This window comes from Lipotes vexillifer, unplaced genomic scaffold (genome assembly GCF_000442215.2).
Source record: "Lipotes vexillifer unplaced genomic scaffold, Lipotes_vexillifer_v1.1 scaffold621, whole genome shotgun sequence".
NCBI classification, from domain to species: domain Eukaryota; kingdom Metazoa; phylum Chordata; class Mammalia; order Artiodactyla; family Lipotidae; genus Lipotes; species Lipotes vexillifer.
In genome coordinates this window covers 2,812,031-2,835,827 of record NW_006792411.1, presented here as the reverse complement: position 1 = coordinate 2,835,827, position 23,797 = coordinate 2,812,031, and the positions used below count along the sequence as shown (strand labels likewise).

The 23,797-nt window shown below is 37.3% G+C and overlaps 1 protein-coding gene across 1 annotated transcript in view; it reads right to left on the bottom strand.

Annotated features, from left to right (window-relative positions):
- Positions 1–22,678, bottom strand: part of CPEB4 (cytoplasmic polyadenylation element binding protein 4) — a 59,599-nt gene extending 36,921 nt beyond the window's left edge. Inside the window, exons 1-2 of the mRNA XM_007465560.1 lie at positions 21,554–22,678; positions 3,830–3,911 (exon numbers count right to left, since the gene is read on the bottom strand). Of these exons, the coding sequence (XP_007465622.1) occupies positions 3,830–3,911; positions 21,554–22,678 (1,207 nt within the window). The remainder of the gene's footprint in view (positions 1–3,829; positions 3,912–21,553) is intronic.
- Between the last annotated feature and the right edge of the window lie 1,119 nt (positions 22,679–23,797).

Below are 23,797 nucleotides of genomic sequence, written 5' to 3'. Positions count from 1 at the left end.
TGGAGAAGGCAATACATAATTTCGTGGATAAAAATACTACATACAGACATGCCAGCCCATCAGTGAAAGGACATGGAGATAAGGCAGAGGGAGGACCCTTTTCTTCTCGAAGAGGTAAACCTCTGTACATGGAGAAAATGACAGTAGCCTTAAAATTCTTAGAAAAACTATTTTTAAATGAACTGTAAAAATATATATATATAAATTATGAAATGAAGGCTAGCTATTCTGTTTGCACATTTCTTTAAAAAAAAAAGGTTGCTAAACAAGCCAACTGGAATCAACAGCATATTCATAAAAAATAAACTCAAAAATTATATTTGAAAGTTCCTAGGCATATTAACATCTTGTCTGTTGATGGCAAAAATAAAATAAAATTTTAAACCCACTTCATTAAGGGAGATTTTTTTCTTTTTTCCCAAAAGGAAAAGGCAAATTCAATTTGGGGTTTCTTTTTTTTAATTTAAATAAATAATACAGCCTTAACGACTTCATTCAATTGACAGGTCTTGTATCAGTTTTAGGCTTCATTATTTAAACACATACACACAAACGACATATCTATGAGGAACTGCAAATGAAAATAAAAATAAATGAAAAGAAACAACAACAAAAATAAATAAATAAATAAAGTCATTCATAATATATTTTATAGTTATTTTTAAGATAAAACTAACCCAAATATAAAACCTACCTCCATATGATAGCTTTTTTTTTGAAAGGCATATTATTCTATACTATTCTTATAGAAATAATGTCCATTTTCTGTTTTATCTGTTTCTAAGGAAGCAGAGCACATGAAGAGGCTATTTATTCATTTTCAAAATGGACAGGCAGTTTTATATACTTACTTTAAAAGGGCAATGTGTTAGATTTTTTAAAGATATTCAGCTTTTATTATCACCTTTAAACAAAATTTCACAATAGAACCACTGTTAAAATCAAACATAGTTTTCCTAAAATAGCTATCTAAATCAGAGGAGAGTTTGACAAGAAATAAAATATTCCCCTGAGCAAAACTGCATTGCGATAGACTACAATGGTATAAAGTTCATCATCTCGGTTTAAAAAAAAAAAAATCAAGCATAACTGCAGTCTGGCATTTTAGGACCATGAACTCATCTGTGAATTCCTTACTTCTCTTAGAAGGAAAAAATACACAAAGTTCATTTAATATGCTTAAGTCACCTTGGCACTCGTATTGAAACCAGTTTTCTCATTTGATAAGCATGAAAACAGACTTAATAGATGTTTAGTAATACTCAATACCATTTATTGAGTGTCTTCTCAATGAACTGGCAGTATGCTGTATTTTATAGACACATGATATCATTTAATCCTCATAACTACCACAAAACTGTGGTGGCAGAATGGCAATTTATTTTTTTATTTTTATTTTTATTTTTTGCGGTATGCGGGCCTCTCACTGTTGCGGCCTCTCCCGTTGCGGAGTGCAGGCTCCGGTCGCGCAGGCTCAGCGGCCATGGCTCACGGGCCCAGCCGCTCCGCGGCACTTGGGATCCTCCCGGACCGGGGCACGAACCCGCGTCCCCTGCATCGGCAGGTGGACTCTCAACCACTGCGCCACCAGGGGAGTCCCAGAATGTCAATTTAAATCCAGGTCTATGTGACTGCAAGACCCATGGTCTTTCCATCCTGCCACACTTCCTCTTTTATGTCACAATTTCACAAAACATTTGTGTTCCCACGTTAGGTCAATCAGTTAATTTTTTCTGTCACCAGACTTAACTTTTAATTATCTCTACAGAATCAGCCTAAAGAAACCTAATTTAGGTAAAAATTGGTGAGAATAAATTTAAAAGGTAGTATAGAATAAAGGCAGAAGTTTACACAATGAGCCACTTAGCAAACTAGAAGAAAAAATAAACCTGAGTTGTCCTCACTGTATCCGATAAACCAAGGAAATGTTGTTAATCCTATTAGAATAATGTGTGCAAACTCTTACATAAACACTAGTTAGAAGCTTACTTCTTAGAAGCATCACATAATAAAGTGTTTATACTGCTGCCATTTGTAAACTGTTTTCTCTGATAAAAGACATAGGCACTTATCATGAAAATGAGTTCTAATTATTATCCCTATTATCTAGTACATAAGAGAAGAGGCTCTCAAAAAAAAAAAAAAAGTTGCTGAGGAAATCAATTAAGGGAAAAAAGTGCCCTTTAGAAACTTTTTCTGTACTTAACTTTTAATTCTGAAACAATCATAGATTCACATCAAGTTACAAAGAGTAGTACAGAGAGATTCTGTGTACCCTTTTTCCAGTGTCCTCAACTGGGAACATCTTACATAACTATAGTACAAAACTAGGAAAGTGAGACTGTATAATTCACAGACTACTCAGATTTCTCCTTTAGCTACTTTATTTTAAAGTGTGCGGTTTTTCTGGTGCTAGACAGGGCCTTAGACTCTCCTAATTTTTCTGATGGGAAAACAAAGGTTCAAAGAGGCTGAAGGACTAGCCAAAGTCAGAGTGCTAAGAAGTGACCAAAAAAAAAAGCTAATTCTGAGAGATCTCTTTCCTCAGAAACAAAGTATGCAATCAGATTACAGGCCATCAGAATTCCCTGAGGAATTCAGTCAAGACCTTCAAAATAATCCCACTTCAAAGTTAGTTCATCAGATGGACACATATTTTTTCACATATTATTTTTCATCTCTCCAGACCTCAAAAAAATTCCTCATAAAAAAATTTATTGTTATAGGTTTGCTGAAAAATAGTTTTACTGCATCAGTAATATGATAAACCAAACTCAAAGGAAAACTAGGCCAAGCTGGTTACCACTTGAAGTCACAGGCTCTTTGCCACCTTTGATCCCAGCACAAAGCTGTGTTGGCACAAAGCAGGCTCAGAAACATTGGATGAATGAATGAATGAATGAATGAATAAGCAAACGAACAAACAACTTGTGACAGGACCAAATATACCAAACAACCCAAATGTCTTTAAAAAATAAATAAATAAACCCTTCAGTCTAGTAAAACGAGATTTTTTGCAGAAAAATATTTTATTTTGTGGGGTAGTTTTCACAAAATCAGAGCTAGAATGGCCCTTAGAGAACAACTAATCTGCTCATTCTCAACTCTGGCTACACATGAACATCACGTGAGACACTAAAAAATATCATAAGCTCCATCCCACACTTGGGATGGGGCCCAGGCACCTGTATTTTTAAAGCTCCCCATTATTAAGTCCCTTATCATAAGAGTGGTTCTAAGTCCCCTATTAAAGATGAAGGAATTGAGGCCTAGTCAAACTGCAATATCTTATTCAGGGTAAACGAATTGAGACCAGAATCCAAGTGGGAATAGCACTAATTTTTTTAACATAATACAGAAAAAGTATTTCAAGAACTACAAAGCTTCATTTTAACTTTGAAACTGCTGGCCATTTTAAAAACCATGAAACTAGGCCAAAAAAATCTATCAACAGTTGAACTCTTCCTAGTGTATAGGCACTGTCATTGGTGAACAGACATAAAGGTTTTGCGGCACTTAGCAGGTTTTGCCTGAGAGATAAAAAAAAAAAAATTAGGAGTATGGTTCCCATCTTTCCAGTTAACTGCCCTCCCTTAGCAATTAGTAACTCTTGTAGGTAGTTCCCTTAATTGATAATTGTGAAGGGCTTACAGCGGATGCACATAAAATATGTTTGTTTTTGAACAAAAAGAGGTACATGTATAAAATTGATGGAACTGACTGGATATAAAATATGAATCTATAATATTTGCCATATTGCTCATCATGTTACATAGATAATACACATTTTAAATTTACTAAAATCAAATAGTTACATTTGGAAAATTACCTTTAATCGAATCATTTTCAGCTCTCATTATGTCAATGAGTGAACTCTCCAGTGAGTGCATGTCAAAAGTCCTGGGACGATCCTGTAAACACAAACAGCCACAAACCACTTTTAAGACAGCATTTAATTATAAAAGAGGATAATAAGCTGTATTTGATGGGACACATCAAAAAGTGGCAATTTTCCTCCCTCTCTGTATAAGGCACATTATTACTACATTTTATTTTTAACACTTCCAAAACACCAAAACCACAAAAGTTAGGTACCCAGGGCTCAGCAAAGATTGATTTGATTTCTAATAATAATTTCAATAAAGGCATAACTTTCATGAACAAAGCAAAAACAAATTTTCATATGGTTAAGAATATTAAATAAATGTAAAAATAGAATTCATAATCTTTCTCTGTCACTTAAGATTGCAGTCATGTGGCAAAGCTTCCCAAACTTGTTCCAGCAGTAATCTACTAAGGAGGCATCTACATGTGCTATTCAGAATAGCTATATTTACTTATAAGCCAAGATCTGAAAATAATCATCAAATGTCTGTAAGACCACTAAGTGGTCTTACAAAGTATTCTTGTGCAAGTATGTGCAAAGTATTCTTGATTTTTCTGCCATTAAAGGAAAGACAGGGTGTGGAGAACACTGCTGGTCTAAACCCCGGCTTAACGAAATGCACTTCATGAGTGGGTGAGGAATCTGAAAATATACAACCACCCCAACTGCTGGGGCATTCTTCAGGACAAAAAGTACTAGAGATAACTAAAATTAAAGTTTAGCTTGACAGTGAAAAGTAGATGAAAAAGTTTTCAAATTAAATACTGAAGGGGAAGAATACATGTTTCTGACCCACCTTAAGCATAAACAAACACATTAACACATATAAAGACCACAGCAAGGGTATTAAAGAAAAGGAGGTTTCCAAAGCCCTCTCTATTACATTTTCTCTCTCTCTTTTTTTTTTTTTTTTGGCGGTACGCGGGCCTCTCACTGTTGTGGCCTCTCCCGTTGCGGAGCACAGGCTCCAGACGCGCAGGCTCAGCGGCCATGGCTCACGGGCCCAGCCGCTCCGCGGCATGTGGGATCTTCGCGGACCGGGGCATGAACCCGTGTCTGCTGCATCGGCAGGCGGACTCTCAACCACTGCACCACTAGGGAAGCCCTCTCTCATTACTTTTTAACTCAAAGCTTTGGCTTTGTAAAAGGATTCGCCTCATTTTATCCCTTTTTTTTTTTTTCCACACTTGTTGGGATCTCACTTTTCCACCCTCCAGCTTCTCTAGAACTTTAAGGTTGATAGGGCAAAAGTAGTCCTTTTGATCATCCTGACATTTCTCCTTTGTCCTTCCATAACACTACTCACCCTGTACTATTATTATCCTTCCATGAAATAGGGACCACCCCTCCTGACCCCACCCACCACACAGATATCCAGTAATATTCACTGAATTGTTTTAGGATACAAACTTTTTTTTTTTTACTTCTGCAACCTGAGGGGTCCAAGGGAAGTTACACTGGGATATAATCCATATTTAAAGTAGAGAGTATTACAGGTTTTTTTTAAAGTAGAGAGTATTACAGGGGTGGTGGGGGATGAAGATGGGAGGGGAGCAGATGCCTTAACATGCTCTTCGGCTCCAAACTGGTATGGCTCTTCCAGAATATCTTTCCCACTTTTCCTCCTGATCCTTTCCTCATTGTCCTCATCTTCTCAATATGGTCCATAGAGAGACAGGAGGACAGGTGGCCAGAATGAGAATTTCTAAGGTTAGTGTTCACAAAAAGGAAAAACTCTTCTGTGTTTATCCTGCCTCATCTCAAGCCCTGAATTAAATCAAAACTTTATTGCACATTCTTTCGGAAGTCAAGTGGATTTGAGGCATAACTGGAGAAACAAGTTAAGACAAAATTCCGCTATCTCTTTCTGCAGTAGCTGGATCTGTCCTCCCTCCAACAATCTATGCACCACACTCAAAATCAGGCCAGCCACTATCTCTTCTCCACAACAAAACCAGTCTTGGAGACACGAATGCTCAGTGTCTGTTCCCTTGCCTATGTTCTCTGTCAGTTTCCCAAGGGTAGGAAGTATGTCTTACATCAAAAGTTCCCAATGTTTGTAACTCCCAAAGGATGATGGGTGTGCCAAGATATCATCTCCTCAACCCACAGGACTGCCCAGAGGGCCTGATGTGGCAGGAGCTCCCTGGCAGATGATTTCTATTTCTATATTCTCATTTTCTATGCGTGCCATGATGTGAAACAGGTTGAGAAGCCTTGTTCCACACATCTGTATCACTGTGCCTCACACAGGGCCTGGCAGCTTAGAAAGCCTGCATATGTTTCCTCAATTGAGGAATGAATGAATTCCTTCAAGTAATTTATTTTAAATGTTGGAAATATTTCTTTTCTCCTATTTCCTTATCTCGAGGTTTGTTTTTATACATCCCCTTTCCGGCTACAGAGTTGTAGGGGGTTTTTTGGGTCAAAATGTAATGGTGGTGGGGAGAGATGGAAAAGGAGACCTCAGCCTTTTTTTTTTTTTAAAATGCAACTAAAGTAGTAAGCAACCTGTGAAATTCCAGAACTTGCATTTTGCCAATCACTGAATGACAAAAGCACCCAAGAGAATCAGTCGATAAAGAATATTATACAGTGTTTTTGTTTGTTTTATGACAGCTGTTTCCATCCAGTAAGTAAAGAAGCCTCCTTTTCACCTATAATTTAGCAAAGCCACTTCATACCGTCTCCCCCAGCCTATTGCCTAGAATATAAAGATTTTTGCTAAAATAACCACTGACTTCTTATTGGTACATTAAAACTAAAATCCTAAATGAATATTTAAATTTTCAGTAATGCTTTGTGGGATTAAAAAACAAATAAAAAGTCCTCTATCCTTTTTACACTTATACTAGCTTTCCTTTCACTTGTCACGATTTAATACAAGGATGATAAATAAATACCAATATACAAACTCTGATCAACTGGTACTGACTTTCAGATGCAATGTGTTGAGAAGAATTTTCAGGCTCTGAATGGAATTAGAAGAAAACAGTGTCTGAACAGACACGTGTAAGTGCAAGATACACACCCAATGGAACAAGCACATTTTTGCCAACCCTGGTCTAATATGTACTCCTCCCCACGATCCAACCTTATTCGCAATTACAATTATTATAAACTACTTTACATTTGTATAACACTTTGTTTCTTATGATGCTATGGTAATTTAGAGTTTCAAGCCACATATCTTGTCAAGTAAAAGAGAGGGTCCAAAGTTTATCATTCTTGATTACTCCCTCACTGACTTTTTTTCTATTTTAAGTATCTAATTTTACAAAAAGGACCAAAATGTAAATGTCTGTGTCATTAAGAAGTAGGTGGAGGGGTACAGACACAAATAAACCCAAGGAATAAGAACAGCACAAACAATGTTGGTTTTCCTGCCCGAGAACCAAAGTGACAAGTCAAGAGTGCTTTGATTTCTATACTTCATTCTTCCATTTTTCCTTTTTGGCTTGCTAATTGGGCCAAATATCAAAACCACCTACCTATTTTCTAGAATCCATTTCCCAGAAAGTAAACTAACTATAAAATAGAAACCTTGTTAAGTGACAGCTCTTCTTGATTGAACTTGAACTGATGATCAAAATATGAACATCAGCCTAAATCAGTGGAACCGAGCATTAGGCACTAGGAAGCCTGCAGTGTCATGTGAGCTTGGCATTTTCATCCTCTAGACCCTTTTCCTGATCCGAAAAAGGAAAGAGTTTGATTAGATCTCTAATATTCCTTTCGAAATACACTTGTATTCTAGCTTTCCAATATCCTAAGATAGTCTGTGCTCTTTCAATATCTGCAGTTTAAATTATGATGAGTATGGAAGGAATCAAAGATGTGAACAAGAATGACTGATCAAAGTTTATCACTTCTTGCCCACAAAAAGGTGGGGGGGTCAGTGACTGATTAATAAGAAAATGAACTTTTATAGTCTTAAAAGGACAGTCACTGCGTTTTCATTATGCTAAACATAATGCAAAATAAGAAGCATTTTCCAAAAAACTTACTTAAAACAATTTATTGAAGGAGGATGTCCTGATTTCCAATAAAAGTTCAAAGACTCTATTGTAAAACAAAAAAACACTCATCTGCTTCAACCCACTGCTGCCAGTTTCTCTTGGCAGACTACAGAAATAAAAAGCAGAAAAGCAGAGCTACCCTTTACTGAGCATCTACTGAGTACCTGACATCATTCTAGGTACTTTTTAAATACTGTCTTAATTAATGTTCAAACCTCCTTTTAAGTTAGATGTATTATTCCAAAAAACTTACTTAAAACAATTTATTGAAGGAGGATGTCCTGATTTCCAATAAAAGTTCAAAGACTCTATTGTAAAACAAAAAAACACTCATCTGCTTCAACCCACTGCTGCCAGTTTCTCTTGGCAGACTACAGAAATAAAAAGCAGAAAAGCAGAGCTACCCTTTACTGAGCATCTACTGAGTACCTGACATCATTCTAGGTACTTTTTAAATACTGTCTTAATTAATGTTCAAACCTCCTTTTAAGTTAGATTGTATTATTCTCTCTCTTTTTTTTTTTTTTTTTTTTTTTTTGCGGTACGCGGGCTTCTCACTGTCGTGGCCTCTCCCATTGTGGAGCACAGGCTCCGGACACACAGACTCAGCGGCCATGCCTCACGGGCCCAGCCGCTCCACGGCACATGGGATCTTCCCGGACCGGGGCACGAACCCATGTCCCCTGCATCGGCAGGCGGACTCTCAACCACTGCGCCGCCAGGGAAGCCCTATTATTCTCATTTTAATGACAAAAACTAAGACTAGAGAAAATCCACAGTTTACTGCACAGACAGGTTACTGCCTAGCTCAGCAGCTTAGTCAGGATGCAAGCCCAAGTTTCACTCCAAAGCAAATGGGCTGCCTTGGGTAAAGTAATGGTCATGTCAGTCAAAAGACCACTCTAGTTAAGATATATATTAGAATAAATGAGATACTCTGTCTGCCATAAGGGTCCTAGGGGCAGGAATGTGCTGGCTAGTACCTGGCAAACAAACAGTAGGCACTCAAATATGACTCAATAAATGAAAGAAAAAACAAAAATTATGTATAAGAGTAATATAGGATAATATCAGAGATACTAAAAACATAAGAAGAGATAAAGAAGCTTTATCTTCCTTCTTCCTGTTGAGATGACAGATAGATGTGGTCCACAAATTAAAGACCTAACACATGCATCTCTAGGTTAACTATGGCCAATCACAGGAGTAGAAGTGGTAGTAATAGCAATAATAATAGTACCAGCAGCTAACGTTTAACAAGCTCTAATACTTTACAGGCATAATCTCATTTATTCCTCACAAAAATCCTATACAATTAAGTGTTAAGTTGTTATTCCATTTCACAGGTGAAAAAAAGTGAAGTTTAGCATGATTAAGTAACTTTACCAACATCAGGTAATGGAGAAGGCAGAATTTGAACCCAGGCCTTCTGACTCTAGAACACGTGAGCTTAATAATCATGAATGAAAATAAAAGACCACCAATTATTTTCAAGGCTCAGCAAAGCAAACTTGATTACAATGTGTAGACCTCTTTTTATTTTGTAAAAATTAATTGTATTTAATATATTGAGTTGTAACTTGTTGGTTTCAGTTTCTGTCATCTCTACTTCACAGGACAATTTCTAAAGGAAAAACCACACAAGCCACTATGAAAATCAAAGTTGATAAAAATAACCTTCTGACAAAACAAATTAGTATCTCAAACAGCAGGACCTGTCCTTTTAATATACACCTGAATAATCCTGACTGCCACAGCAAAATAGGAAGACCTACGTCAGCAAAGAACTGGTGACACGTCTTTTTATAACATCCCAGAGTAGCCACAAGAAGGACGTGAACCTGTTGGGTCTATTACAATCAGGATGAACAACCAGATTGCAATTATGCCACAAACCAAAATTATCATTTTTGTAGCTTTTTAAAAAAAATCCAGATGGATAATGTAAGCCAGTGTTTCTCATACTTAAGAGTATATCAGAATCATCTGGAGGTCCTGTCAAAACATAGACTACCGGGTCAACCCGCCAAGTTTCTCATTCAGTAGGTCTAGGTAGGGTCCAAGAATTCACATTTCTAACAAGTTTCCAAGTGAAGACAGGGACCACACTTTGAGAACCACTGAGTTAAGCAATTCCATTCCACAGGTTAACTTCATTAGATACTTGGGGGTATGAGTTGTAGCTTACATCCTGTTGACAGCTGTGATGCAGTCCAGCTTAAATATTCTACACCAACCATTCTAAGGTTTCCTTATGAAGAGAAAGGGCTTTGCTCTCAAAACCCAAATCAAAGCCCTCTCTTCCAAGCTCTAAGATGCATAAATTGGAAAAAAGATTACAATTCAGTTCAATTTCAACAGAACAACCACCTTGACCACTCCATTAATTGTTCCTGTCTTCTTATACTTGAGTTAGTATGTTTTAGCGTTACTAGACCTGGTCTAAAACACAAAATGTACTTAATTGAACGTGCCCACATTATTAAGAAACAAAGCCAAAATTCAGCTACTCCCTTTACTCATTGCCTTCCTATAAAGACATACATTACTGTAAGCATCACTTCTCAGACTGCTAGGTATCTGTATCAGCTTATGGAAGTTTCTCTTTCCGGCTTAAACTTTCCCTGGTGAAGAAGGGAAAGGAAAATATTTTGGTTTGAAAGGCAAAGTCTATGCCAGTGTATCAGCTGCCAAAATAAATAGGAAGTCTGAGATGCCAGCACAGCCCATAATTAATCAAAGGTAACTCTGGGAGTTTTAATCCAAAATTTGCCAAAATGTAAATATTTTTCTTGGATTAAGTATTTAAGGCAACAGATACCAAAGGTTGGCAATATAGTCAGCTTTCAAGATTCCACTACCAGATGACCCTTCCATCCCTGTGCAGGCACAAGTCCCTTTTTCCCCATATCCCCCTAGCACGCTGACAGCCCACATGATATTGACAAGTTCTGTTACAGCTTCCCACCCCCTCTGCCACTGGACTGCGAGCTCCACTCATCTCCACAGCCACAGACTGTAGCAACTGTGCAGCGTCCAGTAAGTCCCTCATCATCGGTACCATCATCGTTAAAGTGGCTAACATGTCCCTCCTGGCTCTGTGTTGTGTCTCAGATGAATGATGTATGATTTATGTACATTAGTTCCTCACAACCATCATGTAAAGTGGATACAATTATCACCCCCATTTTAGGCAAATGAGTTCTGAGAAGTTAACTACTTGCCCTCAAAGTCACGAAGTAAGTGGTGGAGTCTGACGTCAGAGCAGAAGCTCAGAAAAGTGGTCCATTTAAATGAGCTTTGTCATGACCTAGAAATTCCAATCTATCAACACCTGCAAGGTATGAAATCCTTCACTGTATACAGGGTCTGAATGCAGAGAACAAGTGTCAGAGGTTAAAGTGAAAGAGGTAATTACCTGAAGTAGGAGAAACCACATTTAATAGCATCTCATATTTCTTAGCAGGATCCCTCTTCAGTCAGTGCTTTCTCACTATGACCGCTTTATAATGAGGCAGAGTCTTCCAGATCTTGGGCTACCAAGTGCTTCCTAATAGAATAATAAACTATAACAAAATGAATCAATGTCTTTGGGGTATTACCCTGACTGGATCAATAGCTCCATTTTCTTCCACATGAAGTGATGAATCTGATCTCTCCAGAAAGCCTTTGAGAAAATTTTCTTTTATCCCACCGTCACTAAATAAACCACATTCAAGTTCACCATTAGAAATCCTTAAAGTGGTAAATATTTCTTGTCACCAATTGACTGTATTAAAAACACAACTTGGCATTCTAGACTTGATTAGTCAGTTCCTAAATCAATAGACCCCTTCCTCTTGTTAACTATTTGTTCATTTTCACCTTGCCTGGCAGAGGGAAATAATTAAAATCTAGTCCAAGACCTGCGTGTAAATCACCACTTAGAAGACAACTGATCTTGACACTGCATTGTTTCTGAACCTTGATTTCATCATGGAAATAAGGATCCCACCTCCCTTATAAAACTGGGGTGCAGAGAAATGAGACAAGGTCCGCACCACGCCCGCCAGTTAGGAGATCCTCTCAATAAACATTCCCTCTGCCCCTTCTCTCTCTGGTGAAATGGCAAAAGAGCCCAAATATAACATATTAAATTAGGTATTGTTTGTATCTGAATAATTCAGCTGTTCTGCGCTATTTCCTATAGCTCATTTTCATAGAGAAACAAAAAAGGGGGAAAAAAAGGTATTTCCTACCTAATAAGCTATTCGGGGCAAGAGGTCATTAGTTCAGGAAAGTGGGAAGAGCTACTAAAACTAGGCCCTAAGGAATGAAGTCATTTAGACCCTCTGGCCATTCCTCTATCTTTGGCTGCTTACTGGCAGCCAGCAGTCCTCTGCTATACATCTGCTGGGCCTGATCAGGGTCCGGAGTCAGCAGAGAGAACGGTCACCCAAATACACAATCTTTATTCTTAAACTGAGGCTTGTATCCTATAACCCATAACATCCATAATGTCTCTTCTCTTTCATGAGCCTTGACAGCAATGTCAAAGGCAGCCTGTGCCCAGTGTCGGCCTCTGGGCCCTCACAGCTCCCCCCGCCACATCCTTAGCTCTCCAGCCGCCGGAGCAGAAGGCACTTCTCAACACGCAGGCACAGAGCAAGAGGTCACCAGACTGTACAGTTCACGAGGAGGAGCATGTGTGCCTTGGTCATGTACTCCTAGCACACAGTCCATTGAAAGCATCAAACATTTGTGGGTTGAAAAAGAGCAAGAGATGAAAAAAACTGTGATGCAGTCCAAAGGCCTGCAAAAGACCCCAAACCTTTAAATTCCCCTTCGGAAAAACAAAAACACATTAACAAACAATACCACAACCAAAATGCTCTCAGTCCTGTCCTGTTCTCTCTCCTTTTGGAGATCCTTCCCCCAAGTCCACAGAAGCCTGAGCCCAGGAGAAGGCTGAAATGAAGAGAGGAAAACTGAACTATCTCCTCCCAAATTTGTGGTCATCAGCTGATGTTTTGGTGTCTTGTTGTATCTCTTTTTCTTTTCTTTTTTTTTTTTTTTGACAGCCATGTGACCACCAGCACCCTTCTTGACCTAAAAGGGAGATGCGGCCAATAGTGGTTTCTTTAGAGATTAGCATCAGGTTGAGCGGTGAAAAAGGCTGAGCAGGTACAACAGAAATGTGGGCCTTGCTTCAATTTCTCACTATCTTTCTTTAAAAAACAACTAGAAGATATTTTTGTATGTTTTTAAGGGGGGGAAAAAAGACTATCTTTTAGAGACACATACTAAACCATTTACAGATGAAATGATACAATACCTGGGAAATGCTTCAAAATAACATGAAAGCAGGAAGAGACAGTTAGGAAGATGGATGAAAGAGGACTGTCCAGGAGCTGATCATTGTTGGAAGCCAGGTGACATGTATGTACATGGGAATTTGCTATACACTACTCTATTATTGAATATGTTTAAACTTTTCCACAGTAAGAAATGAAAAAGACTTGGGGGGAAAAACTTTATCCAAAGAGGAAACAAACAAACAAAAAAACCAGTTGGTCACTAAATTTTCCAGCAATGTTCAAGAAAATGGGAGCATCATCTGGGCTGACTCCCACTATTAAGTACTCTGAGTTTATTAAACAAAATTATAGTTCAGATTATAAAATTCTTCTTTAGAGTTAAACTCAAATTACCATACACCAGTTACACAATGGTTTTCACCTTTTAAGAATCTGTGCTATTTGCAAAATTTTGAATTAATATTTCTACTTGATGACTTTCTTATACCAACAGAATCTTTAGGAAGCCAAATATTAGGCATATCTCATTTTACTTCAAAAACACTGGACAAAAGAAATGTGAAAATGAAGGATCAGGAAAGTTGAGGAGCTTGCCTTAGGTCACACAGCTAGTATGTGGCAGAGCCATCGTTGAAACTCAGATCAACTCAGATCTGACTTCCATATGATAATTAGGAGGTTTTTCTGAATAGCAACTGTTCTTACATTGTTTGGTTCTTTTTAAGGTTCTTACAGACAGTAAGGCTACAGCAGTTATTTTACTGACTAGCACCAGATGCATTCCTCAAAAACACCTGGGAAAACTATTATTAAAAGTATGTTGCATAATATTTAAATATAAATATGGCTTTAAAGTGTATAATACTGAGGAATTAACTATAACTTATTTTAGAGCTAGAAGAAAGCAATGACTGGGATATACCTGGTAAATATGCAGCAAATAGAAGTTGCCCAATCTAAATACTCTACAATATGAAAAGTACTTCTTCAGCTTAAGACTTTAAACTTTAAAAATTCAGTTTGCAAACATGAGGGAGGACCTCTAAGTGACTGATGGAGTTTTTTTCCTTGACATTTAATGAGACCTAAATTCTGTGACCCACAGGCTAAAGTTTGCCTTTTGTAGTACCATTTTGTCACAGAACTTAAAAAAGCACATGTTGTGTACAGGTGTATCTTTATACATGTGACCGTTAATAAAATACTTGGAACTGTCATTTACACACAGTTTCTGTTATACCTAAAGTGGAACCTGTTAGTTTGCCTTGAAGTTTAAACAGCTCATGGATTAAAATGAAATATAACTATTGGGCTAGTTGCTAATTTGTTTACAATGATAAAAAATGCATGTTCAGTATCATTCAAAGATTAGCACAGGCCAGAAATACATTATGAATCAAATCAAAACAATTTTTATGAGATATCTACCTATGCCTAGTCCATAACATAGCAGGTGCTCAATAAATATATGCTAAATAAATTAATTAAAATATAAAAAACAGGACTTAATTCCAGGATAAAAGCTAAAATATATTCAATTCAAATCTATGGTACCTTTTCCTGTCTTTTAACGAACAAAATCATAAATTCTTCATTAAAGTACAGTCTCCTTCTAAGTGTCCATCAACAGATGAAGGGATAAAGAAGATGTGGCACATATATACAATGGAATATTACTCAGCCATAAAAAGAAATGAAACTGAGTTATTTGTAGTGAGGTGGATGGACCTAGAGTCTGTCATACAGAGTGAAGTAAGTCAGAAAGAGAAAAACAAATACTGTATGCTAACACATATATGGAACCTAAAAAAGAAAACAAAAAAAAGTGGTTCTGAAGAACCTAGGGGCAGGACAGGAATAAAGACGCAGACGTAGAGAATGGACTTGAGGACACAGGGAGGGGGAAGGGTAAGCTGGGACGAAGTGAGACTTATATATACTTATATATACTGCCAAATGTAAAACAGATAGCTAGAGGGAAGCAGCCGCATAGCACAGGGAGATCAGCTTGGTGCTCTGGGACCACCTAGAGGGGTGGGATAGGGAAGGTGGGAGGGAGGCGCAAGAGAGAGGAGATATGGGGATATATGTATATGTATATGTATAAATGTATACATATAGCTGATTTTGTTATAAAGCAGAAACTAACACACCATTGTAAAGCAATTATACTCCAATAAAGATGTTAAAAAAAAAAAGTACAATCTCCTTTAATGTATACAAAAACAATCAAATGTTCTAAATTTCTTAAAAATAGGCAAAATCTTTCAAACTACTGAAAGATGCAGGCTGCCAATGCTAATAAATGTTTAGGTATATAAACAATTATTAAAACTTCTCTTCAAGAAAGCTGATAATTCTGCTAAATGTTTTATCTGTCCTGGGTTGCATCTAGCTTATTTAAAAGTAGTACTCTGAGGGGCTTCCCTGGTGGCGCAGTGGTTAAGAGTCCGCCTGCCAATGCAGGGGATACGGGTTCGTGCCCCGGTCCGGGAAGATCCCACATGCCGCGGAGCGGCTGGGCCCGTGAGCCATGGCCGCTGGGCCTGCGCGTCCGGAGCCTGTGCTCTGCAACGGGAGAGGCCACAACAGTGAGAGGCCCGCGTACAGCAAAAAAAAAAAAAAGTAGTACTCTGAGAAGTGGAGCATATATGATAAGATAAGCAAAAGTAAGCACTGCTCAAAATCTTTCATAGACACCCAAGCTTTTTGTAGTTATTTTAATTTCCTGATTTTACTCAATATTAGAGATTTTAATTTTATTTTAAACAAAAAAATGTAAGCTACCTAATACGGCCACATATTTAAAGTACCTTAGAATAACCCTTCACTGCTAGGTCTGTGTTCTCAAATTTAAGTGACTTGCTCAAGGTCACACAGCTAACTAGAGCTCAGATCAAACTTAAGTCTGTTTGGATCCAGGGCCTGTGCTTCAGTCTACTATATTTTTGGCCTCACACAATAGCCTTTCTCAGTAATTATCCAAGTGTCAGCTTCAGAAACTGATTAAAAATAGGATCTATAGATCCTTTATCTTTCTATTGAGAATTTTCTGAAAACCTGAAAGTGTAACTCCTTCTGTTCCAATATTATACAATATGATGAAAATCTACACTAACTTTGAAGTAAAAAATTCTACACTGCTATAAATTTATCATGGTAAAAATATACTCTAATTTCCTCAAGAACAATTTTGTTTGAACAATTAAATACAAAATGACTTTTGTCAGGAAAAATTTAAATGAATGCTCATGTTACAAGCTCCCTGCCTTAAAGAGAAATATATTATCTCATCTGTGATGGGACCAAAAACTGAGGTAAAATATAGTGTTGAAAAAATGTGATAATGGAACCTCAAGCTTATTTTCCTTAATAGAAAGAGCAAAAAAGTCGTAAGGAAAATAGATTTAGACTGTAAAATTCAAAATAGGCATATGTTAACTTTAAGACTACTTTTCCATTTCTTTCTCGTGAACACCAACAAAAATTATTCTCAAAAGCATAAACTCATGAACTAAATAACATCTTTCTAGTTGCAACTAGCAACAAGCACATTCACTAGGCTTGCAATAACCAGGTTTTTCCTGAAAGATGTTGGAACAGTGTGTTGATCATATTCCATGGCTTCCCTGAAGTCACATCAAAAAATAGTCAAAAAACTACCCTGCCCAAGTTTCAATTCCATCAGAAAAGCAATTAAATCTAGTTAAAAGGCTTTCTACAAAAAGGTGTAAAATGGTATCTGGTCCCCTTTTCCCAAACTTTTCCAATATTTCAATTCTGCTGGAGCCAGAACCATCCAACCCATACTTTACAGTTAAAAAAAATTACTTTCCCGTCTTCTAATATAGATAAATACAAAGTCAAAGAAAATGTTTCCTATATCCCTCTTGGGACTATATGAGAAAACAAAAAATGTAATAACGTTGCACTTTCGATAATTTTAATATTGATAATTCACCATGACTTTCAGACCTGAAGCCATGCAGTAACTTTCTGTTTTCAGATATAAGATGCCATATATAATTTTGAGGATCAATAAACTGAAAACACAAGGAGAGTTATTAAAGTAACATAAATTATTTGCCTGGTTAAGACAACTTAACAAATCCATGGTGACCAAGGAAGAGCAAATGGGCTCCAAATCCTAAAATGTCTCCCTATCAATCAAGTTTTGGGATCATCTTTGTTACAGATTTTGTCTCCCCCCTTTCCTTTTTATTTTCTCTTTTTTTTTTTTTTCTTCTTGGCTCTTAGCTAATGGAGATGGGGGCATAACTGAGCTGAATATAAGAGAGTACTAGGATATATAGCATACAATTCTCCTTTACATTCCTGTAAGGACAGAAGATCTAGGCACCCCTCCAAAGAACTGTTATATTCAAATTAATTACTGGCAGGTGCCCCAATATATTATTTAGTTTGGACATCAGGATTCCAGGATGTGTTTGGCAGGATGGGTAGGATTTTCCTCCCCTTAATGTAAGGGTCAAATCATGCCTTTAGTCACATAAACATGGCCCTTGTTTCTTCATTTTGAAATTAAGACAATAAAACTAAGCCTCATAGGGCTGAGAAATCCTATACACGAAGTGAGATAACATACGTGAAAGCACGTAGCTCAGTACCTAGTATACAGTACGTACTAAAATCAAACAAAAAAATATTGATTTGAATATTATTTGTTTAATATTTTAAAGTTGACAAATAAATATATTCTACTTTTTTTCCACTTTTCAAAACTTTATAATCAGCTTTTAATCATCAGGTATCAATGATTCACTGTAAAAATTTTTCTCTCATCTTACATGCTTCCGGGAGGCATTTACCACCCCCACCATCTGTAACATGTCTATGTGAAAAGACACTGTAGTATAATGGTTAAAAGCCAAATCTCATGTGTGAATAGTAATAATAACAATAATAATTTCTACTTCATAGGATTGTTGAATGAATTAAATGAGTTAATACATGTAAAACACTTACACTATCAAAGGCATGTTAGCTATTATTAAATACATATTAGTTTAGTTGTATCTGAAAACTGGATTTCAGGCATGTTACCTGCATCCACATAATGAAAACTTTAAGCTAAGCAAAAATAACTTAGAAACAAATTTTAATAAAAAGAAAATCCCAAAATATAATGCCTGTCATATCAGTTATTTAGAGGATTATTCACATATTTGGAATCTTTGCTCCTGCTCCATAAACATGGATAAAAGAGAAGGTTAAGATTGGCCCCCAAAATTAATTTAAAATGTCATCATGAATTTTAATTCACTGTATGTACCCAAACCTATATTAAACAAATGTAAAAACCATTCTGATTCATTTCAAATTAAAATAAACACTACCCAGTATTAGTTACATTTCAGGTAAATTATTTCCTTTTAATATAATAACTCCATGCTAGCCTTTGATTGAATACCAATATTATAATACAGCCATGCAAATTCTATCCTGTAATTTCTGTGGTAAATTTTAAGATCTCTCTATAACACCTAAGGAATTCTTTCTAAAAGCAACGGAAATTGAATTACTAATCTATAAAATGTCTTTCCTAAAATTAATAGTGTTTAAGGTAGTAAATTTAAATAAGATAGCAGTGTTTAGAAAAAAGTATGGACTGTGATTGCAGCAGTTTAAATTTCACAGTAGCTTGCTTTAGAATCATAAGGAACTTAGGAATCACCTAGGTCACCACCACCCCCAATTTTATGAAGAAACTGAGGTCCCCAAATGCTATGACACTGATAGGGCCAAGACCACAACCTAGGTGTCTGGGCTCCCAGTCAAATAAATGTTTCTTCAAATCTTTTCATATCAGATTTAACCAAGTAATTCATATCAACTCAAAACAGTATTTTTTGCCAAAAAATTATTCAAAAGATTAATTCTCTAACACACACACACACACACACACACACACACACACACACACACACAGAACTGCATTCATTTAAGTAAGCACCACGGTACTCAGTTTACTAACTTCTTATATTTTCAAAACCCTATTAGGAATTTCTTGTCATAAAGATTCTTTTCAAATCACTTATTTTTATTGTGACTTACAACTCAACCCAATGCTTGCTCTCAGCTCCCCATCTCCCAACCTCTCTCTCTCTCTCTCTTCACTCTCTCACACACAGAAATATACACACTCTCCTAAAAATGGTGGGGATGGTGAACAGAAAGCAACAACTTAGCTTCTAATCCTACCAAATTTCAGTCAGGTATATTGACTCATCCATTTTCCATTCTCATCATAACAGACAACAATTCTGAGGGAAGAGTTAGTTTCTAACAGTATCTTTCAGTATCATTCTTAGTCTACTATTATTTCATACACCAGCTTAATCTCTAAGAAACCATCTGATTAAAAAAATTTCACATGTTAAACACATCCCATTAGCTCCATAAAAATATTAATAATGTGCATATACATATAGTTTATTCATTTTCTGAAATTTTTATTTTTCCCAAAGCAAACCTTTATCAAAAGTCAGTAAACTGAGAATGGAAAACAAACTATGAGGTCACATAAATTCATTCTGTCACTTTATAAGTAGCAAAATAGAAAAGAAAAGTATTTTTAATTCTGAGCCAATCTTAACCCAGTTAAAATGTTGAGAATGCCGTCTTAGATTTTTTCAATTAGGAATATATAAATAATTCATAAAAGTTACCTTTGCATTAAATTCCCCTTAAATTTATGTTCAAAGGAATATCAAAACCAACTTTTTAAAAATAGACTTCATGGGATTGCCAATGTCTTCAACAGCCTTTCCACCTGACCACTAAAGCATGATAATTGCTCTCTTCAGTTTGAGTAAAAACCCGTTCTAAAAACAAAAGCCAACAGCTTTTTTTATACCTGGGCAAAAAAATTATTAAAAAAAAATTTTTTTAACTAGATTTCACCAAATGTTTTAAGATACATCCTAATCATTATACCTGAATCCTTAGAGAAGGAATATTTAATTCCTTGGAATGACACAGGGTTCTCTTAGCAAACTTCCCCTCCCTCTGAGCAAATTATTAATTAAAACAGATAATTCTACTCTTGTTGACATCATATATGGAGACATTGCAATTATTTTGAAATCTGTTTGAGCCTTTGCCTAAAGATCTCTAAAATAACCCTCTAGATATAGCACATGTGTATGCGTACACATGTATGTAGCATTTTTTAATCCTTGCTTTTTAACCTAGAGTTTGTACTCTTATCAGCTGTGTGCTCTTGGGAAAATTATTATATCTTGCTAATACTCAATTTTCTCATCTCTAAAATGGGGATAATAAGAGAACTTACCTTGTGGGGTTTGTTCTGAGGACTGATTCAATGTTAGCTTAAAACCCATATAAATTTCCTAAACACATATAAATGATCATACCCCCAAAGTATACAAATTTAGTGGGGCATCTGATGTTCAGTTAACTATGAAATTCCCTTTATCCTACGTCTATCAACTAGACTGGCTGCTCATTAATTTAAAAACATGAAACAATGTGACTCTTGCAGAATAAGGATACACTGGTGGCAAGAAAGACAAGTGATCTTTGCCTGGGTCTATTTTTAGGAATGGTTTAATTATCTACACCCCCAGTGTTAACACTGGAAAATAAACAAATGGGTGAAAGGCATCATAAGAGTCACTCTGAGATCAACAGTTTTATAGTATGCAAAGATAATTGGGGATGAAGAAAATATTTAGATCATTTCTCTAGCAGTCCTTACTGACACAAGGCAGGCCAGAATTTGCAAAAAGGTTTAACAGGAATTGCCGAATTGATGAATTCAGACTGTTCAGACAGCAGGGTTCAGAGAGGTTTCAGGTTTAAAATATAACCAGTGAGAAAACTATAATTCAATAGCTGGTTTTCAGTGAATCACTACCTTACAGTGGACAAAAATTAATTTGCGAGGCTATATAGTTATGCAAACGGGTAGAAAATGCTCATCAGTTTCCACAATGAAATACATTTATATCTACATTATTTATTCTCACTTAAATAAGTAGGGAAAAACCAACCACGATTCTCTTGTCAGGCTAGAAAGGTATTATAGTTAATAATCATGACATCACTAGCTACCTGGTATTCATAATTATGATAATTTATACGATTATCTAGGGGAAGATAACAATTAGAAATTTACCCAAAAAAAAGCTGAATATTTTGTTCCAAATTATACTCTTCTCCTGCCAAAATAATGTCTGGTAATTAACTCATTTTCTAAGAAGAGCTCTGATATGAATACAGACAATTCAAACTCTCCTCGTCACATAGATATTACAGCCTGCCGTTTCCTTATTTCATCTTAATCTATTAATGGAACATAATCTTACCGGAAAAGGAAAAATGTTGTCAGCCCTGTTCAAGCTATCTTCCATCCAGGATTTAGGAGCAAAGGCAGAGCTGGGGCGAGCGTACTTCTGGAGCTGAATATGATTGCTTGCAAAATTTTTCTTCAAAGGCGAGATGGAGTTCAGGGGCGTTATTCCTCCATTCAGCCCTCTGCGGTGATCTCGGCCTTGGGAACCTCCCCAGCCACCATATCCACCACCTCCTGGGCTCCAGGAAGAAGACGGTGTAGGAGACGGACTCTGGTAGCTGCTCCATGGAGAAGGGGGCTTGTTAAGATTATTCGCCAAATGAGGCAGCTGGTTAAAAGCAGCATTTCTATGTGTGAAAGGTGGGGGGTGGGGACTGGCAGGAGACCTCCTTTGCTGCTGATGCTGGCTGTGATGATGCTGGAAATGAGGGTGATGGGGGTGGTGCTGTGAGAGAGGCCCGATCTGAGGAGAGAAACTGCCTCCAAAGCCAGGGCTGACATGATGGGGAAAATTTTGAAACAACAGAGCACCGTTATTAGCCGAAGCAGCCGGGACCCCTCCCTGGTGAAAGAAACTTGCATCTTCATTGATGATTGTAGAGGAAGAAGGCGCTATCGCTGCTGACCAGTTACTGAAACCAGTAAGAGACGACGTGCTAGATGTCAAGGGTTGGGTTGAAGTACCTAGCCCCGTGGCTTCTTGATAATCAAACCCTGTCAACACTGGTGATTCGATTCTTATTTTCTCCTTCCCGTTGCCATTTTCTGAAGAATTGTCCCCTTGATTTTCTTCAGATTTTGCCTTCTCAGTTTCAGGCAGTATTCCAGCTTCCTGACCTGGACTGGGGGAGAGCTGCTGCTTTTCTAAAGGGTCTTGCTGTTCCTGTTGCTGACTTTTTGCCTTTTCTGATCCCAAGATCTCATCCTGAATGTTATGGGTAGCCGGGGCAGGAAAGAGCCAAGCTGACCCGGCACTGCTGCCATTGGCAGCTGTGTTATTATTTATAAAAGCAGCGGGGCTGGGGGTGGCATTTTGGTGATGGTGTGGAGGCTGCAGATGTGGATGGAATCTGACTGGAAAAGCAGATTTATTCCCAGTATTGCTTTGCACTAGCACTCCAAACCCGTAATCCCCCATTTATTATTTTTAGGCTCAGAATCCTATGATAAAAAAAAACAACAACCTGATGTCTCACGCCTTTGTATCCTCTACCCCAAATTTAAGTTGCTTGTTTGAAATGTCTTATTTTTAGCTAGCTCAAAGATCGCAGCTTATCACCCTAAATAGTTCAGATTTGGAATTCTGGTCTCTGAAAGAAAAAAGAAAAAAACTAAAAAAAAAAAAAAAAAATGTCTTAAAACATTGACATGAATCCAACTTATTCTAGGAGGGAATAAAAACGAAGAGGGTAAAAATCAAGTCTTTGGTTAGTAAAATAGGCGCTTTCTTTTTCCAAAGGGAAACGTACATGAATGACAAAAACACAGCTTCTCAAGCATCTATGGATGTAGAAGAATAAGCATTGCGCGGAGTAAAAATATATATATATATAATTTAACAATCACATATGGTCTTCTTCAGCAGTTTAGATTCACTCACATAAAAATTAGAATAGGGCTAAGGGGAGAATACGTTCTTTTCTTGGCAGCTTGGTTAAAAAAAATCAGGAATAATTTAAGAACATTATATATTATATATTTATATATATAGATTATATTAGGTTATTTGGGGTGGGAGGCGAATTCCTGGTTGCGGGAGAGGAAATCAGCATTGACTAATGGAAAGATGATTGCAGGGAAGTTTCTGCTGTTCCTGGTCCTGTTTCTGATCTTTCACGGGGTGCAGTTTTGGCCTCTGGGGCTGTTCCTGAAGCTCTGGGTGCAGATCTTGCTGCGGTCGCTGTTCCTGGGGCTCCCCCCGGCCTCCTCTCCCCCATGAAATGGGCTGGAAACACCCGTTTCTCCCTCTTGGGGGTGTCGCGATCGAGACGGATTAGAGAGACTCGACGAGGACAAGCTGGCGGCCCCGGGGTGCGGGGACCAAGGGGGCGACCTGGAAGGTCCTGCGGTTTCGGCCTCTACCCCTCTCTGCGGCTCCGGGGTTTTTTTCCCTCATGGGACCCAGGGGCGGTTTGTTCAGTTCTCTCAGTTCGATTCTCCGCAGGGGGGAAAAAAGAGGAAAAATAGAAAAACCCCACCAGCGTAGTTACTCTAAAAGAGAAGGGCCTTCCCCCCTTTGCTCACTCTCTCTCTTTTT